This window comes from Nannospalax galili, unplaced genomic scaffold (genome assembly GCF_000622305.1).
Source record: "Nannospalax galili isolate Female #2095 unplaced genomic scaffold, S.galili_v1.0 scaffold212, whole genome shotgun sequence".
In the NCBI taxonomy this organism is placed as follows: Eukaryota; Metazoa; Chordata; class Mammalia; order Rodentia; family Spalacidae; genus Nannospalax; species Nannospalax galili.
In genome coordinates, this window is record NW_008333884.1 from 2,390,521 (window position 1) to 2,409,162 (window position 18,642).

The following is an 18,642-nucleotide window of genomic DNA, read 5'->3' on the forward strand; positions in this document are numbered from 1 at the left end:
GAGGCAGAGGCAGGCAGATCTCTGTGAGTTCGAGGCCAGCCTGGTCTACATAGCGAGTTCCAGGACAGCTGGGGCTACAGGGAGGCCCTGTCTCAAAAAAAGAAAATGGAAATCAGAAAAGGGAATAGTTAGTAGAAGCCAATGAAGGAAGTATATATTTCTAGGGCTGGTGCTGAAGCTCAGTAGTAGAGTACTTGCCTCACATGCGTGAGGTCCTAGATTCAGTTGTCAAAAACAGAAGTATGCGTCTCTCCTGAGAAGCGTGTGCCTGGCAGCACCTGCCTGACCCTCCTGCTGGCACTCCTCATCGAAGCCCTACCCAAGCTCTGCTTCCTAGCAGAGACTTTGGCAGCTTAGCTTTAGCCTCATTATTTGAAGACAATGAGGTTTTAGCACTGAGCACCAGCCTCGGTAGGCTGGGTAGAACATAAGCATTAGCTCTTTGGACCAGAAATCCAGCTAAGTAAATAAGAAACTGATCCCAGTGCCGGGTTCTAGAATACTATTCAGCCAAATGCCTGTTTGGAGCCATTCTCCCTCCCCTGTCAGCAGGACTGCACTCTTGGTGAGGAACTGTAGGATCATAGGAGAAGAGTTGGCCCTGCTGTAGCTGATGACCAGGGAAGCCTGCAAACCCGGGTCTGTACAGGACACGCTGGAATTCTCACCAGTCTGTGAAATCTTCCAGTGGTCAAAAGTGCTGGAGATGGGGCTGGGGGAAGTACAAGAGAGGAAAAGGTAGTAGGAAGTGGATATGGTCAAAATATATAGGGATACTTGAACAAGAATGTCAGTATGAAACCCATCACTTGTACAGTGAATCTGCCCTAATGAGAAAAGAAAGTGCTAGAATAATGTGGGCAGGGAGGGTCCCTATAGACAGGTTGAGGCTGCTGAGCAGGGAAACCAAGCAGAGACCTTGAGAAACCAATTCTAGCTCTGCTTCCCTTCTGTTTGCAAAGACAGTGCTGTTTTGTTTTGTTTTGTTTTGTTTTGAAGGGAACATGTAGCACTGTCACAGTGGCAGGTGGCAGATTGTCAACAACCTCTGTGGAGCAGGGCTCAGGATGCTTGTTTCTCAGGGTATTGAGCCCATCTTCACCTTGACTTCTTTAGCCAGGGCCAGTTCCTAGCCTGGAGCCTTGTCACCTGTAGCTGCTGTGCTCTATGCTAGTGGTCATGGTAGCTAAGAACACTATCCTAGTCCCTTCCTTTCTGGTCTTGTGAGTTTGGAATTTTCTGGCAGAACTGGTTAATCTCTCCCTTCTAAACATCCAAGTGTTGCTTCCCTCTCCTGTTAGTTTCTTAAGAGAGTTTCAAATCATAAATCCTTAACAGGAAAATTTTGCAGGACGCCATTCTTTATTTACCCTTCTCGTTGCTATCTTCTCCACATACTTCTCCAACTCGATCAACTTTTAACCAAATTCAGCCTTTTCCTCTCTGTTCCACTTATCATGCCTCAACCAACCAATCTGCATTTTAAGTCTTGACAGCGGATGTCCCATAGGCAGCAAGGATTTTCTCTTCAATACAAGTTTTTAGAAAGCTAACATCACTGTAGCCTCTTCAGCTAAGTAGACCAGCTCCCTGCCCCCCAGCTTTGGGGTGCTGTGAAGGTGCTTACCGTAGGTTATGTTCACACTGAGCCTGACAGCTGCCATCATCTCACTCTGGACCACCTGGAGCCATCCCTTCTCTACTTGCATTCTGCTATCCTGGGGGGATGGACACTGTTAAATCACTGATAGCTTCTGACCATGCTCCCAGAAGATAGCACTGGATGAGGCCCTGGTCCCTAGGCTAGCTGCCAGGCACCTTCAGGCACCTGACCTGAAGATCTGCTCTGTGGTCCTCTACCTCCTGTTATGCTCCTTGCCTCCAGGGTAGACTTTTTTTTTTTTTAAATGTCTTTTTGAGACAGGGTATCCCTGTAGCTCCAGCTGTCCTGGAACTCACTATGTAGACCAGGCTGGCCTCGAACTCACAAAGATCCACCTGCCTCTGCCTCTGAGTGCTGGGATTAAAGGCGTGCACCACCATGCCTGGCCAGGGGTAGACATTTTTAAAAATCTTTTTTCAAACATCATTTTGTTTTAGGGACTCAGACTAAATGAATCAAGGTATATCTTGATACTCTTTAATACATGTCACATTTCATAGAAAGTGGCTTCCTTGGGAAGTGATCAGGGAGCAGAGTTTAAATGAAAGAACCAAGTTGGCCAGACCCTGCCTTTCTCCTTCTGCCATTACCTCCCCCACATACCCACACCCACATTACTTCTGTCACTGGCTTCCTTGTATCATGCAGAACCATTTTGTAAAAAAGTTATTTTAAAATTTTTATTTATTTTTATTTTATGTGTATGAGTGTTTTTACCTGCATGCATGTAACTGCATCCGTGCATGCAATACCCATGGAGGCCAGAAGAGGGCATTGAATCACCAGGCACTGGAGTTAGGGATAGTTGTTAGCTGCCACGTGAGTGCTGGGAACTGAATCTGGGTCCTCTGCAAGAGCAACCAGTGCTATTAACTGCTGAGCCATCTCTCCAAAATCCATTCAGAGCCTTTTAAGCCCTTGGTGACTTTAACAGTGAAATAGTGGCAATAAACTCGAGAGTGTGGCTAGCTCACCTGTCACAGCTAAGCTCCTCCCAGCTGACTGGGTGTGACCCTATCATGGAACTCAAAATGTAGACCAGGCTGGCCTTGAACTCACAGAGATCCACCTGCATCTGCCTTCTGAGTGCTGGGATTAAAGGCTTTTGCCACCACAAGGCTCTAATGCACTTTCAACTGGAAGAGCTTTAAGGATGGACTTGCTTTGTCTGTCTACTGGAGCTCAAATTCTATCATGTCATTTGCTGCAGCTCTTCTCGAAGGAAGTGAGCATCAGTGCATCTTCCTCTTGCCTCAACTTCTGACCCCACAGGAGGAATTTAAGAGAGTCTAAGGCTCAAATGTCTTGAAATTAAAAGCAAATGTCTGAATGTGACTTAACTATGTCCATATGCATTTTTAGTGACTTGATGATTAGATTGAAGGTAAGCAAATTCTATCCAACCCTTTGCTAAAAACAGAGTAGATCAGCGTTAACTGCCTCGCTGAATCTCAAAGTGAACTAACTCCTTATTTCTGCTGTTAAGAGTCTTCTTCCTCATGGCCAGCACATTTGTTGCTTTTCTGAATAGAACTGTCTTTTGATTTACAAGGATCACTTTAATGTAATGTATACTTACCCAACTTAAAAAAAATCTTATTATAAATACAGAAGCCCACAGGAGCAATTTTCAGTTTTGTCTTGTTTTGGACTTTTGAGTACAGAGTCATGTAACCCAAGCTGGCCTAGAATTTGCTGTCCTCCTGCTTCTGTCTCCCAAGTGCTGGAATCACAGGTGTGCACCATCACACCAGGCTTGCAGTTTTCAACCATGAAGTTTGTATGTAAAAGCATTAGTTATAGAAGCCTGCACAGAGCAACCCACCCCACACCTCAGCCTTCTAGCAACTTTATACCTGACCTAGGGAAAAAGCTGGGGTTTCCCTAAGGGAATATAATAACATCCTAAGGGGAGTTAATGTTTACCTACTTCTAAGGAGCAAGTAATACTTGATTAAGATAGAAAATTTGGAAATTGTAGGCAAGTGTGGAGAAGCAAAAGAGAAGTGATCCATTTTCCATTAGAGATGACAATTTTGTGGGAGGGTTTATACATTTTATGGTTGACATTTTGCTTTTAAAATATTTTTATCTGCTTATTTATTTTTAAATGTTTTCGCCAGGCATGGAGGCGCACGCCTTTAATCCCAGCGCTTGGAAGGCAGAGACAGGTGGATCTCAGTGAGTTCAAGGCCAGCCTGGTCACATAGTGAATTCCAGGACAGCTGGGGCTACAGGGAGACCCTGTCTCAAAAAAGACCAAAAAAATAAAAAAGTTTTATTATTTATGTGTATGAGTATATTGCCTGCATGCATGTAAAGTACGCCCATGTTGTGCAATGCCTGCTTAGGTCAGAAGAGGGTGTTGGATTCCCCCAGAACTGGAGTTATGGGTAGTTGCTGGCATGGGTGCTGGGAATTGAATCCAGGTCCTCTGCAAGAGCAGCCAGTGCTCTTAACCACTCAATTATCTCTCCAGCCCTGCTTTAGTATACTCACAAGGTTGTGCCCTTATTCCACCTGTCCAGTTCCAGGGCTTTTCTGTCACCCCCAAAGAAATTTCATGTAGCAATCACTTTCAGCTCTCTCCTACCCCCAACTTTGGGAAATATGAATCTCCTTTTGTCTTTATGGATTTGCCTATTCTGAACTTCTCACATAAATGGAGTCACACTTCTGTGGCTGGCCTTTTTCACTTAGGACATTCTTTTTAAGGCTCACCTGTGTTATACCATGCATCAGTCTTTTAATCTCTATATGCCTGAACTCCATTGCATAGTTTTGCTGTATATTACCTGTCTCTTTACCAACTGATGGACATTTGGATTGTGCCTACTTTTTAGCTACTATGAATTAATATGCTGTGAATACTGCTATACATGTTGAGCATGTTGTATGAGACTATGTCTAGGGATGGAATTGCTAGGTAATATGGTAACCCTAAGTTTAACTTTTTGAAGAACTGCCAAACTGTTTTCCTGCCTCAGCCATGCTATTTTACATTCCCACCAGTAATGTAGATAAGTTCCAATTTCTCTACATTCTTGCCAATACTTCTTTCCTTGATTTAAAAAAAATAATTATTACCATCATGTATTTATAACCCTCCTTATGGGTGAAATGTAGGATTTCACTGTGGTTATTATTTTACTTTTTTCCTAATGACTAAATGACACTGAACATTTTTTATGGTCTTATTAAACTAACTTGTCTTTTTGTTTGGGGTTGTAGTTCTTTATATATTCTATTGTGTGTCACATATAATTTGCAGATATTTTCTCCAGTTCTGTGGATTTTCTTTTCACCCTCTTTAAAATTTTTTTGATTTATTTATTTGTATTTTATGTGTATGAATGTTTTGCCATGCAATCCCCACAGAGGCCAGAAGAGGGCATCGGATTCCCTAGAACTAGAGTCACAGTTGTTAGCTGCCATGTGGATGCTAGGAACCAAACCTGGGTCCTCCACAAGAACAGCCAGTGCTCTTAACCACTGAGCCATCTCTCCAGCCCCCCTTAGTTTTGATTTTTTTTTTTTGTCTTTTTGAGACAGGGTCTTCCTGTTGCCCCAGCTGTCCTGGAACTCACTGTGTAGACCGGGCTGGCCTTGAACTCACAGAGATCTGCCTGCCTCTGCCTCCCAAGTGCTGGGACTACAGACGTGCGCTACCATGCCCGGCTTAATATTTTATTTTTAAATTGTATGAGTGCAATGCCTGTGGAGGTCAGAAGAGAGCATCAGATTCCCCTGGAGCTGGGGTTACAGGTGGTTGTTGCTGCATGTGGTTGCTGGGAACTGAACCGGGGTTGTCTGGAGTAGCACCCAGTGCTCTTAAATGCTGAGCCAACCTCTCCAGCCCTCTTTTTTTTTTTCCTGTCTTTTTTGAGACAGGGTCTCTTTGTAGCCCCAGCTGTCCTGGAACTCACTATGTAGACCAGGCTGTCCTTGAACTCACAAAGATCTGCCTGCCTCTGCCTCCCAAGTGCTGGGATTAAAGGCATGTGCTACCACGCCCGGCAATTTTACAAATTATTTATTTGTATTTTTATGTGTATGAGTGTTTCACCTGCATATATGTAAGTGCACCTACCTGTGTGTCAGTGCCTGAGGAGCCAGAAGAGGATGTCAGATTCCCTGGAACTGAAATACCAGAAGGTTATTTGCCACCATGTGAGTGCTGGGAACTGAAACTGGGTCCTTTGCAAGAGCTGAACCGTCCAGCCCCCATTTTTGAATTTTGATGAACTCTAATTTATCTCATTTTTGTTGTTGTGGCCTGTTTCATAGGGTCACATTTGAGAAACTGTTGTCCAATCTAAAGTCAGAAAGGTTTACGTAGGTTTTCTCCTAAAGAGTTGTATAGTTATAGGTCTTTCATTTAGATCTTTGATCTATTTTTAGTTCATTTCTACATATATAAGAATTTTATATACTATTTTTTGTCCACCTATGGTATCTGAATTCCTTTTTCAGTCACCATGTAAGGTTTCAATTTATAACTATTCTATAATTTCCCTAACCATTCTTTTTCTGGTGGGTCTTAAGTAATTTATTTACTTTTATAAAGGCCACATGAAAGATTATTTTCTTATGACACTAGTGGAATTATAGGGCCATTTTATATGTATGAACATTTCCAAGTTTCAAATCATCTTTGTTAAAACAAACTAACTTCCTCCCTCCCTCCCTCCTTATATAGCTCAGGCTTGCCTTGAACTCACTATTTGATACAGACTAGCCTCCAACTTGCTGTCCTGCCTCAGCCTCCTGAGTGCTGTGGTTACAGGTGTTAACACCTCACCTGGTTAAACAGCTTTCTGTTTTTCTTTCTTGCTTGCTTGCTTGCTTTTCTTTCTTTTTTTTTAGCTTTCTGAATTCTTACTGGCTCATGCAGTTCAACAGCTTGTTCTCTCCCAGCACTGACCTTGAGATCAGTGGTAATTTATTAAGAGCTAGAAGAGAATCTGGGCATGGTGGCACACATCTGTAATCTTAGCACTCAGAAGGCAGAAGCAGGAGGATCATCACAAGTTCTAGGCCAGCCTAGTCTACATTGTGAGCTTCAGACTAGCATAGGCTGTAGAGTGAGACTCTATCGCAAAAAAAAAAAAAAAAAAAAAAAATTGCAACATGGATGAACCTTGTCTCCCTATGCTAAGTAAAAGAAAGTAGACATAAGGTCCATATTGAGATGAATCCATTTATATGATGTGTCGAGATTGGGCACATCCATAGAGAAAGCAAAGACTAGGTAGGAGAGGATTGGGGGCCTCACAGTTAATGAATATTGGGTTTCTCTAGGGGGTGAAAACTGTTTTGGAATTAGTGCTGATGATTATACAATGTTGTTAATATACTAAAATCCACCAAATTGCAATTCATCTTTATTTGGTGAATTTTATTTTGTATGAATTACAATGTAATCTGCAAGTCTTAGAAAATACTATATGCACTGGGTTATAATTCATTTTTCTCTTCAGATAAATGGCCTGTACAAACACACACACACACACACACACACACACACACACAGAGTAATGCCTGCTTGGTTTTTCCTTAGTTTTTTATTTGTTTGTTTTGGTTTTGTGAGACCAGGTTTCATGTGTAACCCTAGCTGGCCTAGAACTGGCTATGTAGACCTGGATGGCCTTAAATTCATTGAGATCTGCCTGTCTCTGCCTCCCAAGTACCGGGATTGCAGTATGTACCATCATATCTGGCCATTTACCATTTTAAAGGTGATACAGAATAAATATTTTAAAAATAACAGGCATGGTGGTGTACGCCTTTAAACCTAACACTCAGGAGGCAGAGGCAGGCAAATCTCTGTGAGACTGAGACCAGCCTGGTCTACACAGTGAGTTCCAGGCCAGCTGGGGGTACGTGGGAACTGTGTCTCAAAACAAAAAAAGATTGCACTGTTACTTAAAAATAAGTTCTCTTTCTCCTTAGCTGCTCCAAATCCCTTTTCCCATAGCTATCTACTCTTCAACTGCTTGATTGAGACTCTATTATCAGCACATATACACACAGCACACACAGGCTTTGGTTTTCTGTACAGAAAATATAAAATGTGGTCCTTGTACTAAAGAGAATTTTCTTGTCTGACCATTCACAAATGTTTTTCAAGTACCCTCTGTACAGAAGCTCAGAAAAAGACATGACATTGGATCAGGCAGATGTTTATGGTTTGGGAGGAGATATGAACATATGGTAGCAAGAGTGGCCACAGTGATGGTAAACACCAGGTGTGCACAACCTCAGGATTATGATGCTGACTGTCAACTAAAGTGCACAAGCCTTCACTTTAGAAATTGGGCTGGAGTAAAGCATTTGTGGAATGAGAAATGCAGAAAATGTGGAACTTTCTCCTTCAGGGAAAGAAAAGAAAGTGGTCTTAAGTTTCAGCATTCCTTCTTTGATAACATGACATGTCCAGCCAGGGCCTCAAAAAGGGACTTGTATATACAAGCCCATATACAAAAATGCACCTGACTAAAGCCAGACTCTTCCTATGAGTAAACGAGACAGCTTGGCTGGCCCACATGTGGCCCTTCTATTTTGGAGGTGCGGAGAATCTCGGGTGAACTAATCAGGGGGAATTAGCTTGCTATATGAAAAATTTTTATCTTCCTGTGTGGACTTGATCCACTGTCATCATTGCCAAAAGAATGAATTTTGCAAGATTTGGAAATTCATTCCCTTCTCAGCAAATATTTTGTTTCATTTAGCAGCACTGAAGTTCACAGAATATGTCATTCTGGTTATTTAAAATCTAAACCCAAACTAGTAATTCTCTCTGGTGCCTAGCAGCTGAGGAGTAGGAAGCAGTGTGGCTGGGGCGGCTCTGGTAGCAGGGCTCTTTCCCGGAGGGCTACGCTGTGTTTGAGGCTGCTGTCTGCAAACACTTGTTTTCACCACAGCAGGTTAATCTGAGTAGCGGCGTGCCTTTCTGTACCCACACCTCAAACTTAGTAGGATAGCATTTGCCAGCAGGGTGGTGTGTGTGTGCTGAGGGTTAGGAAAGGGGAGAACAGTCAGTGTGCCTTCACACTATGAACTGCCGACCTCTTGCTTTCATTTCCTGGAGAGATCCCAGAGACAAGACAGTGGGACAGAATGTGCAGTGCCTAAAAGAAATTTGCAAGATTTTCAATCCTGAGCCCTCACTTCTTTTTTTTCTATATGTTCCTTCATTAACCAGCCTGGCTGCTTAGTGAGACTCTGTCTCAAGAAAAAAGGAAGAGCACAGCACATCTGCCTTACTTGAGTTGTCATCCCTGTTGAATACTAATGAAAGCCCTACTCATTAGCCTGTCCCTGTGAGCTTTGCCTCTGTGCCAGACCATGTGTTAGTCTGCTTTCCTTCTGCTTAATAGAGATCTAAGGCTCAAGAAGCTAGGCAGCACCAATTGGTAGAGCCTGGACTTGAACCAGATATGTCAGATCCAGAGCCTGTACTGTCACCACTGCACAGGGTCACCATCTGAGTGAGTGTCCACACCAGCCTCATGGTGTTTCTGGCCAAAGTAAATGATCTTCAACCCCTTCCCTCCCTTCCCGTCAGTTCAGTAAGTCCTCTTGGCTCCCTCTCCTAAATTCATCCTGATTCTGACCACTTTGCTGTCACATGTCCCACTTAGTTCAGTCCTCATCAGCCCTTGCCTGCGGCACTGCAGCAGCCCCACACACTGGTCTTCGTGCTTCTGTTATAGTCCGTTCTCCCCACAGCACTGAAAATTTTTAAAAGTTTTTAAATTGCATTTTTTTATGCATGTACACATATGTACATGAGTGCATGTGTGCGTGTGTGCGTGCATGTGTGTGTGTGTGTGTGTGTGTGTGTGTGTGTGTGTGTGTGTAGGCATTCATGTCATATGCATGTTGAGCTCTGAAGACAACCTGCAGAAGTTAGTTCTCTCCTACCATGTAAATCCCCAGGGGTGGAATTTAGGTCTTCAGGCTTGTTGACCTTTACCCACTGAGCCATCTTGCTGGCCTAATACCTTAAAAATTCACATTACATACACATCTATAGTCCCAGCTTCTTGAGAGACTGAGGCAGGAGGATCTCTTGAGCCTAGGAGTTCAAGGCCAGCCCAGGCAACATAGTGGGACCCAGATTTAAAAAAAAAAGTTAGATCCTGTCACTTCCTTGTTTAAATATTTCCCACCTCTCCCCCAACCCCCAACAGTGCCAGTTCTCTTAAGAGGAGATGAAATCTTATTATGAGTCTACAAAAGGCACCTTGATTGAGCTCTTCTTATGCCCTGCCCTTCCTTCCTGTAGACTTACTAAGTTCTGTCTGGCCTCTGCACCAGGTCTCTCTGCTGAGAAAATTCATCCAGATTTTGTTTGATTAGGTCCTTATTTACATCTCTGCTCAACTCTCACCTCCTGGACAAGGCCTTCCCTGGTCATCTTGAGTGAGAAGCGCTTCCTCACCCTCAGCCCATCCAGTTCCTAAGTCCCTTCTCCTCATAGTGCTCCTCTTCCTTGTCTTATTCATTCTGTATCTCTAATGCAAGGCAGGGAGCCTGGACTAGGGCAGACACCTAATTGTCATGCATCGCAAATAAGTGTTGCTTCCTGGTCCTAGGAAGCTCTCCAGCCCACACCTCCAGGCCCAGATAGATAACTACAAGGCAGTCCTGGCTTCTGTTGCCAGAATTTGACTGTGACCATCTACTGCATGCTTTCATAACGTCTAGTCTTCCTTCAAGGCCCTTACAGCATGTGTCTGTGGTTGATTAAAGCCTGCTTCTCAGCAGACTGAACTAACTCCATGGAGACAGAGCAAGTCTCTCACTCATCACTTCCTTCTGGTTATCCAGCACATCTGTTTGTTGAGTGGATGAAGGAAGGAAGGAAGTACCCTAAATGCACTAGGGTCTTCTCAGTGTTGGGGGCTCCCTCTGTGATTTCATCAGTATGTGGACATAGATGGAAACCTCAGGGAACTTGTGGCCCAGTGGCACTGCCTCATGTTGCCCTGTTATTCAGGCCGCCTTTGATGTTGTCTTTTTCCCACTTTTAGCCATTCATTGACACTTTCCACAATGGGGAGTAAAGTCCAGGAACACTTTCAGCTCTCCGCTCATGTCATTACTTCTGTCTTTTTTTCATTTGTCCAATAAATAACATTATGTTTTAAAAGTGAAGCCTGCCAGGCATGGTGGTGCACGCCTTTAATCCTAGCACTTGGGAGGCAGAGCCAGGCAGGTCTCTTTTTAATCCTAGCACTTGGGAGGCAGAGCCAGGCGGGTCTCTGTTGAGTTTGAGGCCAGCCTGGTCTACATAATGAGTTTCAGGCCAGCTGGGGCTACAAGGAGACTGTCTCAAAAAGACAAAAAAAACAAAACAAAACAAACAAACAAACAAACTGAAGCCTGGCCGCATATAATTAATTGAAAGATGTTATTATCAACCCTAGTGGACTTAGCAGTAGATGAGGAACATTTACCTCCAAAATTCAGATCCTTTTTCTGTCACTGGATGGTTTTGAGCAGTGCTTTAATTTTGGGTAACTGACATGTTTTCTGTATCTACCAAGACTCAATCTTAGCAAGTGAGCTCAGTAGTGTGATTCCCATGCCTACTAGTAAGTAAGGCTGTTGACTGGTCTTTTTGCTTGTTTGCATGTTTTTAATTTTTGAGACAGGGTCTCAGGTTGCATAAGCTAGCCTTGAACTCACTGTGTAGTGGTAGCTAGGCAAGTGTTCTACCACTGAGCTGCATCCCCAGCTAGAATTTTGTTTTTTGTTTTGTTTCAGATGAGGTCTTGCTGTATTCCTAGGTATATTACTTCAAACTCCTGAGCTTGGGTCTGGATGGCTCAGCAGTTAAGAGCACTGGCTGCTGGGGGCTAGAGAGATGGCTCCGTGGTTAAGAGCCATCTCTTAAGCTAGCTGCTCTTGCAGAGAACCTGGATTTGGTTCCCAGCACCCACATGGTGGCTAACAACTATTCATAACTCCAGTTCTAGGGGAATTCAACACTCTCTTCTGATCTCCATGGGCATTGCACAACATGGTTGCACTTACGTACATGCAGGTAATACACTCATACACATAATAAAAATAATAAATAATTTTTTTTTTTAAAGAGCACTGGCTGCCCTTCCAGAGGACCCAGGTTTGGTTCCCAGCACCCACATGGCCACCAACAATTCTCTGAAACTCTAGTTCCAGGGGATCTGACATCCTTTTGTGACCTCTGTGGGCATTGTACAACATGGGTGCACTTACATACATGCATTCAAAACACTCATAAACAATAAAAAATAAATAAATAAATAACACAGTATATATCCTAGACTTGTCTTAAACTTGGGATCCTGTTACCTCAGCCTCCAGAGTGTTGTGATTATAGGCATATGTCATGATATCTGGTCAAGTACCAGCAATTCTTAAAAGGACATCTAATGCTTAGGAACATAGGTTTCTAAAAATACCTAAATTTATAAGAATACCCCCCTATATCAGGTAAAGAATCTATAATTGAGAGGGTACAAATGTGAAATGCTTGCTTGATTGTTGGGCTGTACCATTTCTCACCAGGTACTGCAGAAATCATTGTCTTACTGATGATTACCATGAGCTAACACAGTCATCACAAGGCTTTCTTCATGGGCAGAAGTCATTGTCTGTCTACAAAATAGTATCTGAGTTTTGGACAAGAATTCAGTATTTAAATGAATATAACCAAAATCATCTTAAAGCTTGGAACTGGTGAGATGGCTCAGTGGTTAAGAACGCTTGCTGTTCTTGCAGAGGACCTAGGTTCATTTCCTAGCACCTACATGGCAGCTAACAACTCTCTGTAACTCTAGTTCCAGGGGAATCTGATACCCTCTTCACACCTCTAAGGGTATTGCATAACACAGGTGCACTTACATACATGCAGGTAATACACTCATGCACAAAAAAAATATAATAAATATTTTTAAAAATTATCTTAAAAGCTCACAGCAGACACCTAGGGGTTTATTTTGCTTTGTGTTTGTGTTTATGTTTGCTTTTGAGTTTTTTTTTTTTAATACCTTCAGATGATGCCCTGGCACTTGGCAGCCATTCACAGTGTAGTCTATCTGCTGTTGCTCTCTTGGCTTATGGATTACATCAGCTTGCTCCACTGGTATATGCTAAAATGTCACAAGCACATTTGGAAATTCCCTTTCCACTTAGTTTCTTGTCTTCAAGAAGCCATTCTTCACCACATCGCCTCACTCCCAGCACCAACTAAACTGTTTTGTCCTGTTGCCTTTTGGCTTCCTTTTTGCTGAAGTTCCCAACACCCAAGCACAAATGACATTTATAGGTCAAAACTGCAGAACATTCCCAAGAGATGTGTGCATTGTGTACTTGCCCTGGAATTAGCATCATCAGCGAGCCCCTGTATGTATCATGTGCTTCTTCTTGGGTTTCACACAGCTTAGTACATTTGATCCTTAAAGTGGTCCTGTGACTACGGCCTCACTCAGCATATGAAGCTCCTGTGGCTCAGAGAAGCTAGATGGTTTGGCTATTGCAGCAAAGTTGGAGCTAAAAACCTACATCTCCTGCCCCCAGCTTTCCCACTAGCCTGTGCTCCACCCCCAGTGATATATTTTGAAATAGTGATCTCATTCTGGAGCTGAGAAATAGTTTTTCTCAAGGAGGTTTCTGTTGCGGTCATTATAATGGGACCTGACTTGGAAAGGGACTTCTGGCGGTAATCTAGAACACATGAGATTAACTTTGTATTCAAACCCATAAGGCTTTAGGATTCATTCATATTTATTGAATACCTATTACATGACAGGCACCAAAGACATAATGGAGATCAACATGCATGCTCCTTGCCATCAGGATGTCTGGTGGAGAGAGGGCAAATGGGTAGTTGCATTGTTTTTTTTTTCTTTGTGTGTGTGGGGGGGGTACATACGTGTGAGTATGCAGTGTGCATGCACATGCATGCAAAGGCCAGAGGAGGACCTCAACTGTCTTCCTCTTTCTCTCCAGGCCTTATTCTTTTCAGATAAGGTTTCTCACAGAGCTGGAAGCTCACTGTTTCTCAGCTAGGTTAGCCATCAAGTCCTGTCTTCATCCTATAATGTTAAGGTTATAGGTGCAGGCAGCCATGTCCAGCTTCAGTTGCAATATTTTATAAATGCCCACTGGTGGCTATGCCATGCAGCATGGGAGCACATGGTAGGGACATTTAACCCAAACTTAACAGATGAGGAAAGTTTCCTAGAAGAAGGGACCTCTCTGTCGAGGTGTGAAAGATGAGTTTTAGCCAGATTAGAATTGGAGTAGGGTAGACTATAAAGTTGCTAGAAGGTGAAAAGGGAATATCAAGACATGAGGGTGAGAATGTGGGCCATGTTGCCTCTGTTATTGTTATGAGGTAAGATTTCATGATCCAGCAGTTGGGAAGACTTAAGCAGATCACTGGTAAGGTCCTCAAATATGCTCAGAAGATAACCTTTCTTATGATTTCTTAATAGAAAAAGTTGGAGTCCCCACCACCATCTACCAATCCCTTCCTGGAAGACGAGACAGTGCCAGAGATGGAGGAGTTGGTGCTGGAAAAAGGAGAGTTAGATCAAGTAAGTCTGCTTGTGTTGCCTTGTGTAACCTGGCTGCTGTTCCTTCTGAAAATGGACTGGCTCACTTCAGTCCATTCTTTGGCTGTTGACTACATTCAGAGGTCACAGCAACGGTGGGCTTTATACAAGGCCTTGGTGAGTGCATTCAGAAGGCAAAGAGTAGCCCTTCCTGCCTCTGTTCTGTTATAGAAAAGCCTCCCCTCAGCATTTAGCACCACACACGTTCCTCTCAGCCTGTACACAGTGCTGCTCAGTACTGTTCTGCCACAGTCAGTTCCTAGGTCTGTCAGGCAGCCTTCCGTTCTTCTCTCATCTGGTGCTGTGATGATGTGAGATGCTGTGAAGTTAGCAGCACCGTGGGCTAGGAGAGGCTTCCACACAAAGGAAGCTGATAGCATTAGGTCTGGAAGCCATTGGGGAGGCCTTGGAAATATCAAGGTGACCAATGGCATCTTTGGGGAGTTACTTTTCAGAGCACACTAACACTTTCATTTCCTTTAGATTTTTCTGCCCAACTCTAAATTTCCTCTCCCTTCATCCTACAGAATGGTATTTTTGTTTCATTGCCATTTTATGACAGGCGATGTTAGAGCAGTAAATCAGCCCGTTTCCTTTCTGGATTAGTGCTCCTTTTTAATTTTCTACACTTGGCTGCTAGAGGATCATTTGATGGTATTGTTTCTCTCCAGACACCAGGAAAAGGGAGGTGACTGGGAGACCAGCTTGGGGAAACCCACAGCCACACAGTACACAGCTAGCGCTGCATTCCAAGCATGGCAAGGTTAGGTGCAATCTTGACCAGAGCCCAGACAGCACAATTCCTAGGAAGAGTTAAATGTGTCTGCTCCATTGATTAAATAATTGTAATAACATGGATACCTCACATTTTTAGAGCACTTTGTAATTTAGAAATCCTTTACATGCTTTCTTTCATTTCGCCTTCACAGCGCCTGCCTCTGGCTTTATAGGTGATCCAACTACAGCTCCAAGAGGCTAAATAAATTGCCTGGGGTTATTAGTTTGGAAGTGAAGAGGCTGAGTCTAGAAATCAGAAGCTAGAATTCCCTCCTAAGGTTTCTGTCTTCCTTTTTTTTTTTTTTTTTTTTAAACCTTCCTGTTTTATTAGAAAGTGGAGACCATAGTGGCAAAATTTATAGGTAAAAGTAAATGAACAAAACTGGAGCTCTTTTGTGTCTGTATCCCAGAGATGCAGGACTGGATGTAGCTGATTTAAATCCCTCATATCATTGGCCAGCACAGAAAGGGAAATACTTCTAACTCTAATGCAGTTCTCAATTTGGGAGCAAGCACTCCCAATGGAGGGGCCTCATTCTTTTAGCAAATTCCGTGTCACTGGGCCACCTGTACCTTAGAAGAATTCCTCGAGCAATCATGCTGTGCCCTCAGCTCTCTCCCATGCTAGCAGCTGTCATGATCAGAATCGTACAGTTTGAGCACTCAGATGCTTCTCCTGCTACCCTGATGTGATCCCTGTATTTGGTCACCTCTGAGTGTCATTATATTAAATTATGACCTTATCTAGGCAGTTTTGCCAGGTAAAATATGATGGGGGGTGGAGTCTTGGAACTTTTTTCTCATCATGAAAGCTTGAAGTGATTATTGTAAGACCTAAGACCTATTTGTTCTAAGACCAAGAGAACAAGATATTAAGATAGGTGGGGTCAAGTAGAGTCCTATGGCGGAGAAAATGTTGGTCTTCCATCTGCTACTCACAGGCTCTGTGACCTCAGATAAGTTTTTTGTAGTCTCTTGACCTTCCTGCATTCTATATCTTTAGAGAAGGCTAGCTATTTTCAAGCTGTAGTCTTTGCTGGCCCACCCAATGGCACTGTGGTGAATAGAGGAGACAGGGACCAAGGTTCCTTCAGTTAGAGCAGTTCCATTCTGAGTTGCTTCGTATGTGGATTCTAGGTAAAGTTTATTTTAAACCTGAGGTTTTACATTTATTTTAAACAAATAAAAACTAATAAAAAAATCCCCAATCTAGATGATCTACCCTTAATTCATGAGCTGTTCTTCTTTAGTAATAAAACACATAAATGATCCCAATATGTCATCCCCCACCTCCCACTGCCTCATCAGCACTTGTCTGCCTAGATGGAGCCCTAGACTCTCCCTCTTCTCTAGTTGACTGCTGGAGTTGAGTACCATGGAAAAACAGGAGTTCTTGAGGGGTGTTGGAAAGAGACTCACAGGGTTAGCAGGAAATCAGCCAGAGATGGTGTGGGACCTTTTGTCCTGGGTTACTCAAGCCATTACCTTGCTGCAGTCAGCGGACAGTTGGTCCTCAAGGTCAGGGTCAGTCCTTGCTTACTGCTGCAGTTTATGCCTGGCTTTTGAAAAGCAGTGTTCACTTCATGAGAATACCTGAGCACTCAGTTGCCAAGATATTTCCAGTGATAGAAAATGACATCTGAAAGGGGACTGAAGGCACAGGAGGAGAGAGAAGAAATCAGGAATTTCTGTTTTAAAAATGTACCCTTCTGGTGATCTGAACAGTTAGATTTAATCTGTTTATATTGGATACTAATAAAAGGAAATGGGACCAGCTGCAGACCTCCTTACTGTGACAACAGTAACCTTTTATTATTCTATTAAACTCCAGGAGGAAATAGCTTAAACATCTGCAGCTTTTGGATAGAATTCACACACTCAGCAGTCCAGCGGAGTGCTACTGCTAAATGACTTAGTGTGTTCTTTAAGCCGAGGATCAGCCCTTGGGGGAGCTGCCTGGTGCAGTGGGAGACACCAGTGTGAGCTGAAATTCTGGCACCTACCAGCCTAACATGAGCACATTCATAGAGCAGCTGTGGGTAGGGGAGGCCCTGTGGAGAAATAGTAAGAAAAACAAACTTATCCCCAAGGCAGAAGCAGAGAAGACACCTGGAGGTGGGGTTTGGACAGCCCTATCTGGTAACACAGTTTTCTGAGTGTTCTAGGGACCTGGTCATGCACAGGACCTGTGAAGATCTGTCTAGATGACTTTGTTAGAGTGTCATAGAGCCATTATGTCTCACCATATAGAGTCTGTTATTTATATTTACCAAATGAGCCTTATAGACTTATTCAACCATATGTTTTTAAACTCTATAATACTGCTTTGTGCATACATAAAAAGGAAACAATAAATAAATTCCTAAAAAACTCACATGCAGGGTTGGGGATTTAGTTCAGTGGTAGAGCGCTTGCCTAACAAGCGCAAGGCCCTGGGTTCGGTCCTCAGCTCTAAAAAAAAAAAAAACCTCACATGCAGAATCCAGCATTTGGAAGCACTTGTTATAAAACTATATTTTGCCAGGCAAAGCAGCATACATCTGTGGCCCCTCCTACTCAGGAGGCTGAAGCAGGTGGCTCAATTTTGAAATAATTACAGACTCATAGGTATAAATAGCAAATAAAGGCTGAGAATATAGCTCACTTGGTGGAGTGCTTGCTTAGCATGCGGAGACCTCTGGGTTTAATCTCCAGTACAACATAAAACCGGGTGTGATGATACATGCCTCCAGAACACTGGTTGTTCTTACGAAAGACCCGGATTCAAATCCCAGCACCCACATGGCAGCTAACAACTGTCCATAACGCCAGTCCAAAGGGATCCAACAACCTCTTCTGTCCTCTGAGGGCATTGCACGACACAGGTGCACTTACCTACTTGCAGACAATACACACATACACATAAAATAAAAATAATAAATAAAATTTTTTTTAAGTTTAAAACAAATTTTATTTATTTATTTATTTTTCTTCCATGTGTATGAGTGTTATGCCTCCATGTAAGTGCACCCATGTCATGCAGTACCTATGGAAGACAGAAGAGAGAGTCGGATTCCCTGGAACTGTTGTTACAGACAGTTGTTAGGTGCCCTGTAGGTACTGGGATTCGAACCTGGGTCTTCTGCAAGAGCAGCCAATGCTCTTAATGGCTGAGCCATCTCTCCAGCCTGACATTTGATTTTTTTAATGAATATTATCAGTTTTTACAGGTACTGTAAAACAGTGTAGTGTTTTATAAATAACCACAAGCTAAGAGAAAGGCAGCTATTATTTCTGTCTGTCATTGAGGGGGTAGCTTTCCAGTAAGTGCCTTTGGAGGCCAGAAGAGAGTGTTGGATCCCCTGGAACTGGAGTTACAGATGGTTGTTTGCCACGACATGGGTGCTGGGAACCAAACCTGGGTCCTCTGCGAGAGCAGCCAGTGCTCTTAACCACTCTGCCATCTCTTCAGCCCCTATTTTTTTTCTTTTGATTTATTTATTTATTTTTAAATTATTTATTTAATAACCACATAATTAGAAGCATTTCATTACAATAACATTGACATATTGACATATTCAATAACAATTTCCAGAGCTAAGATGTGTCTCT

The 18,642-nt window shown here is 43.0% G+C and overlaps 1 protein-coding gene across 3 annotated transcripts in view; it reads left to right on the plus strand.

The window, feature by feature from the left end:
- Vps53 (VPS53 subunit of GARP complex) overlaps positions 1-18,642 on the plus strand; it is a 182,014-nt gene that overhangs the window by 94,241 nt on the left and 69,131 nt on the right. For all 3 annotated transcript variants that reach the window (XM_008828753.3, XM_017797063.2, XM_029561438.1), the window contains one exon: positions 14,155-14,256. In XM_008828753.3, the coding sequence (XP_008826975.1) occupies positions 14,155-14,256 (102 nt within the window). The remainder of the gene's footprint in view (positions 1-14,154; positions 14,257-18,642) is intronic.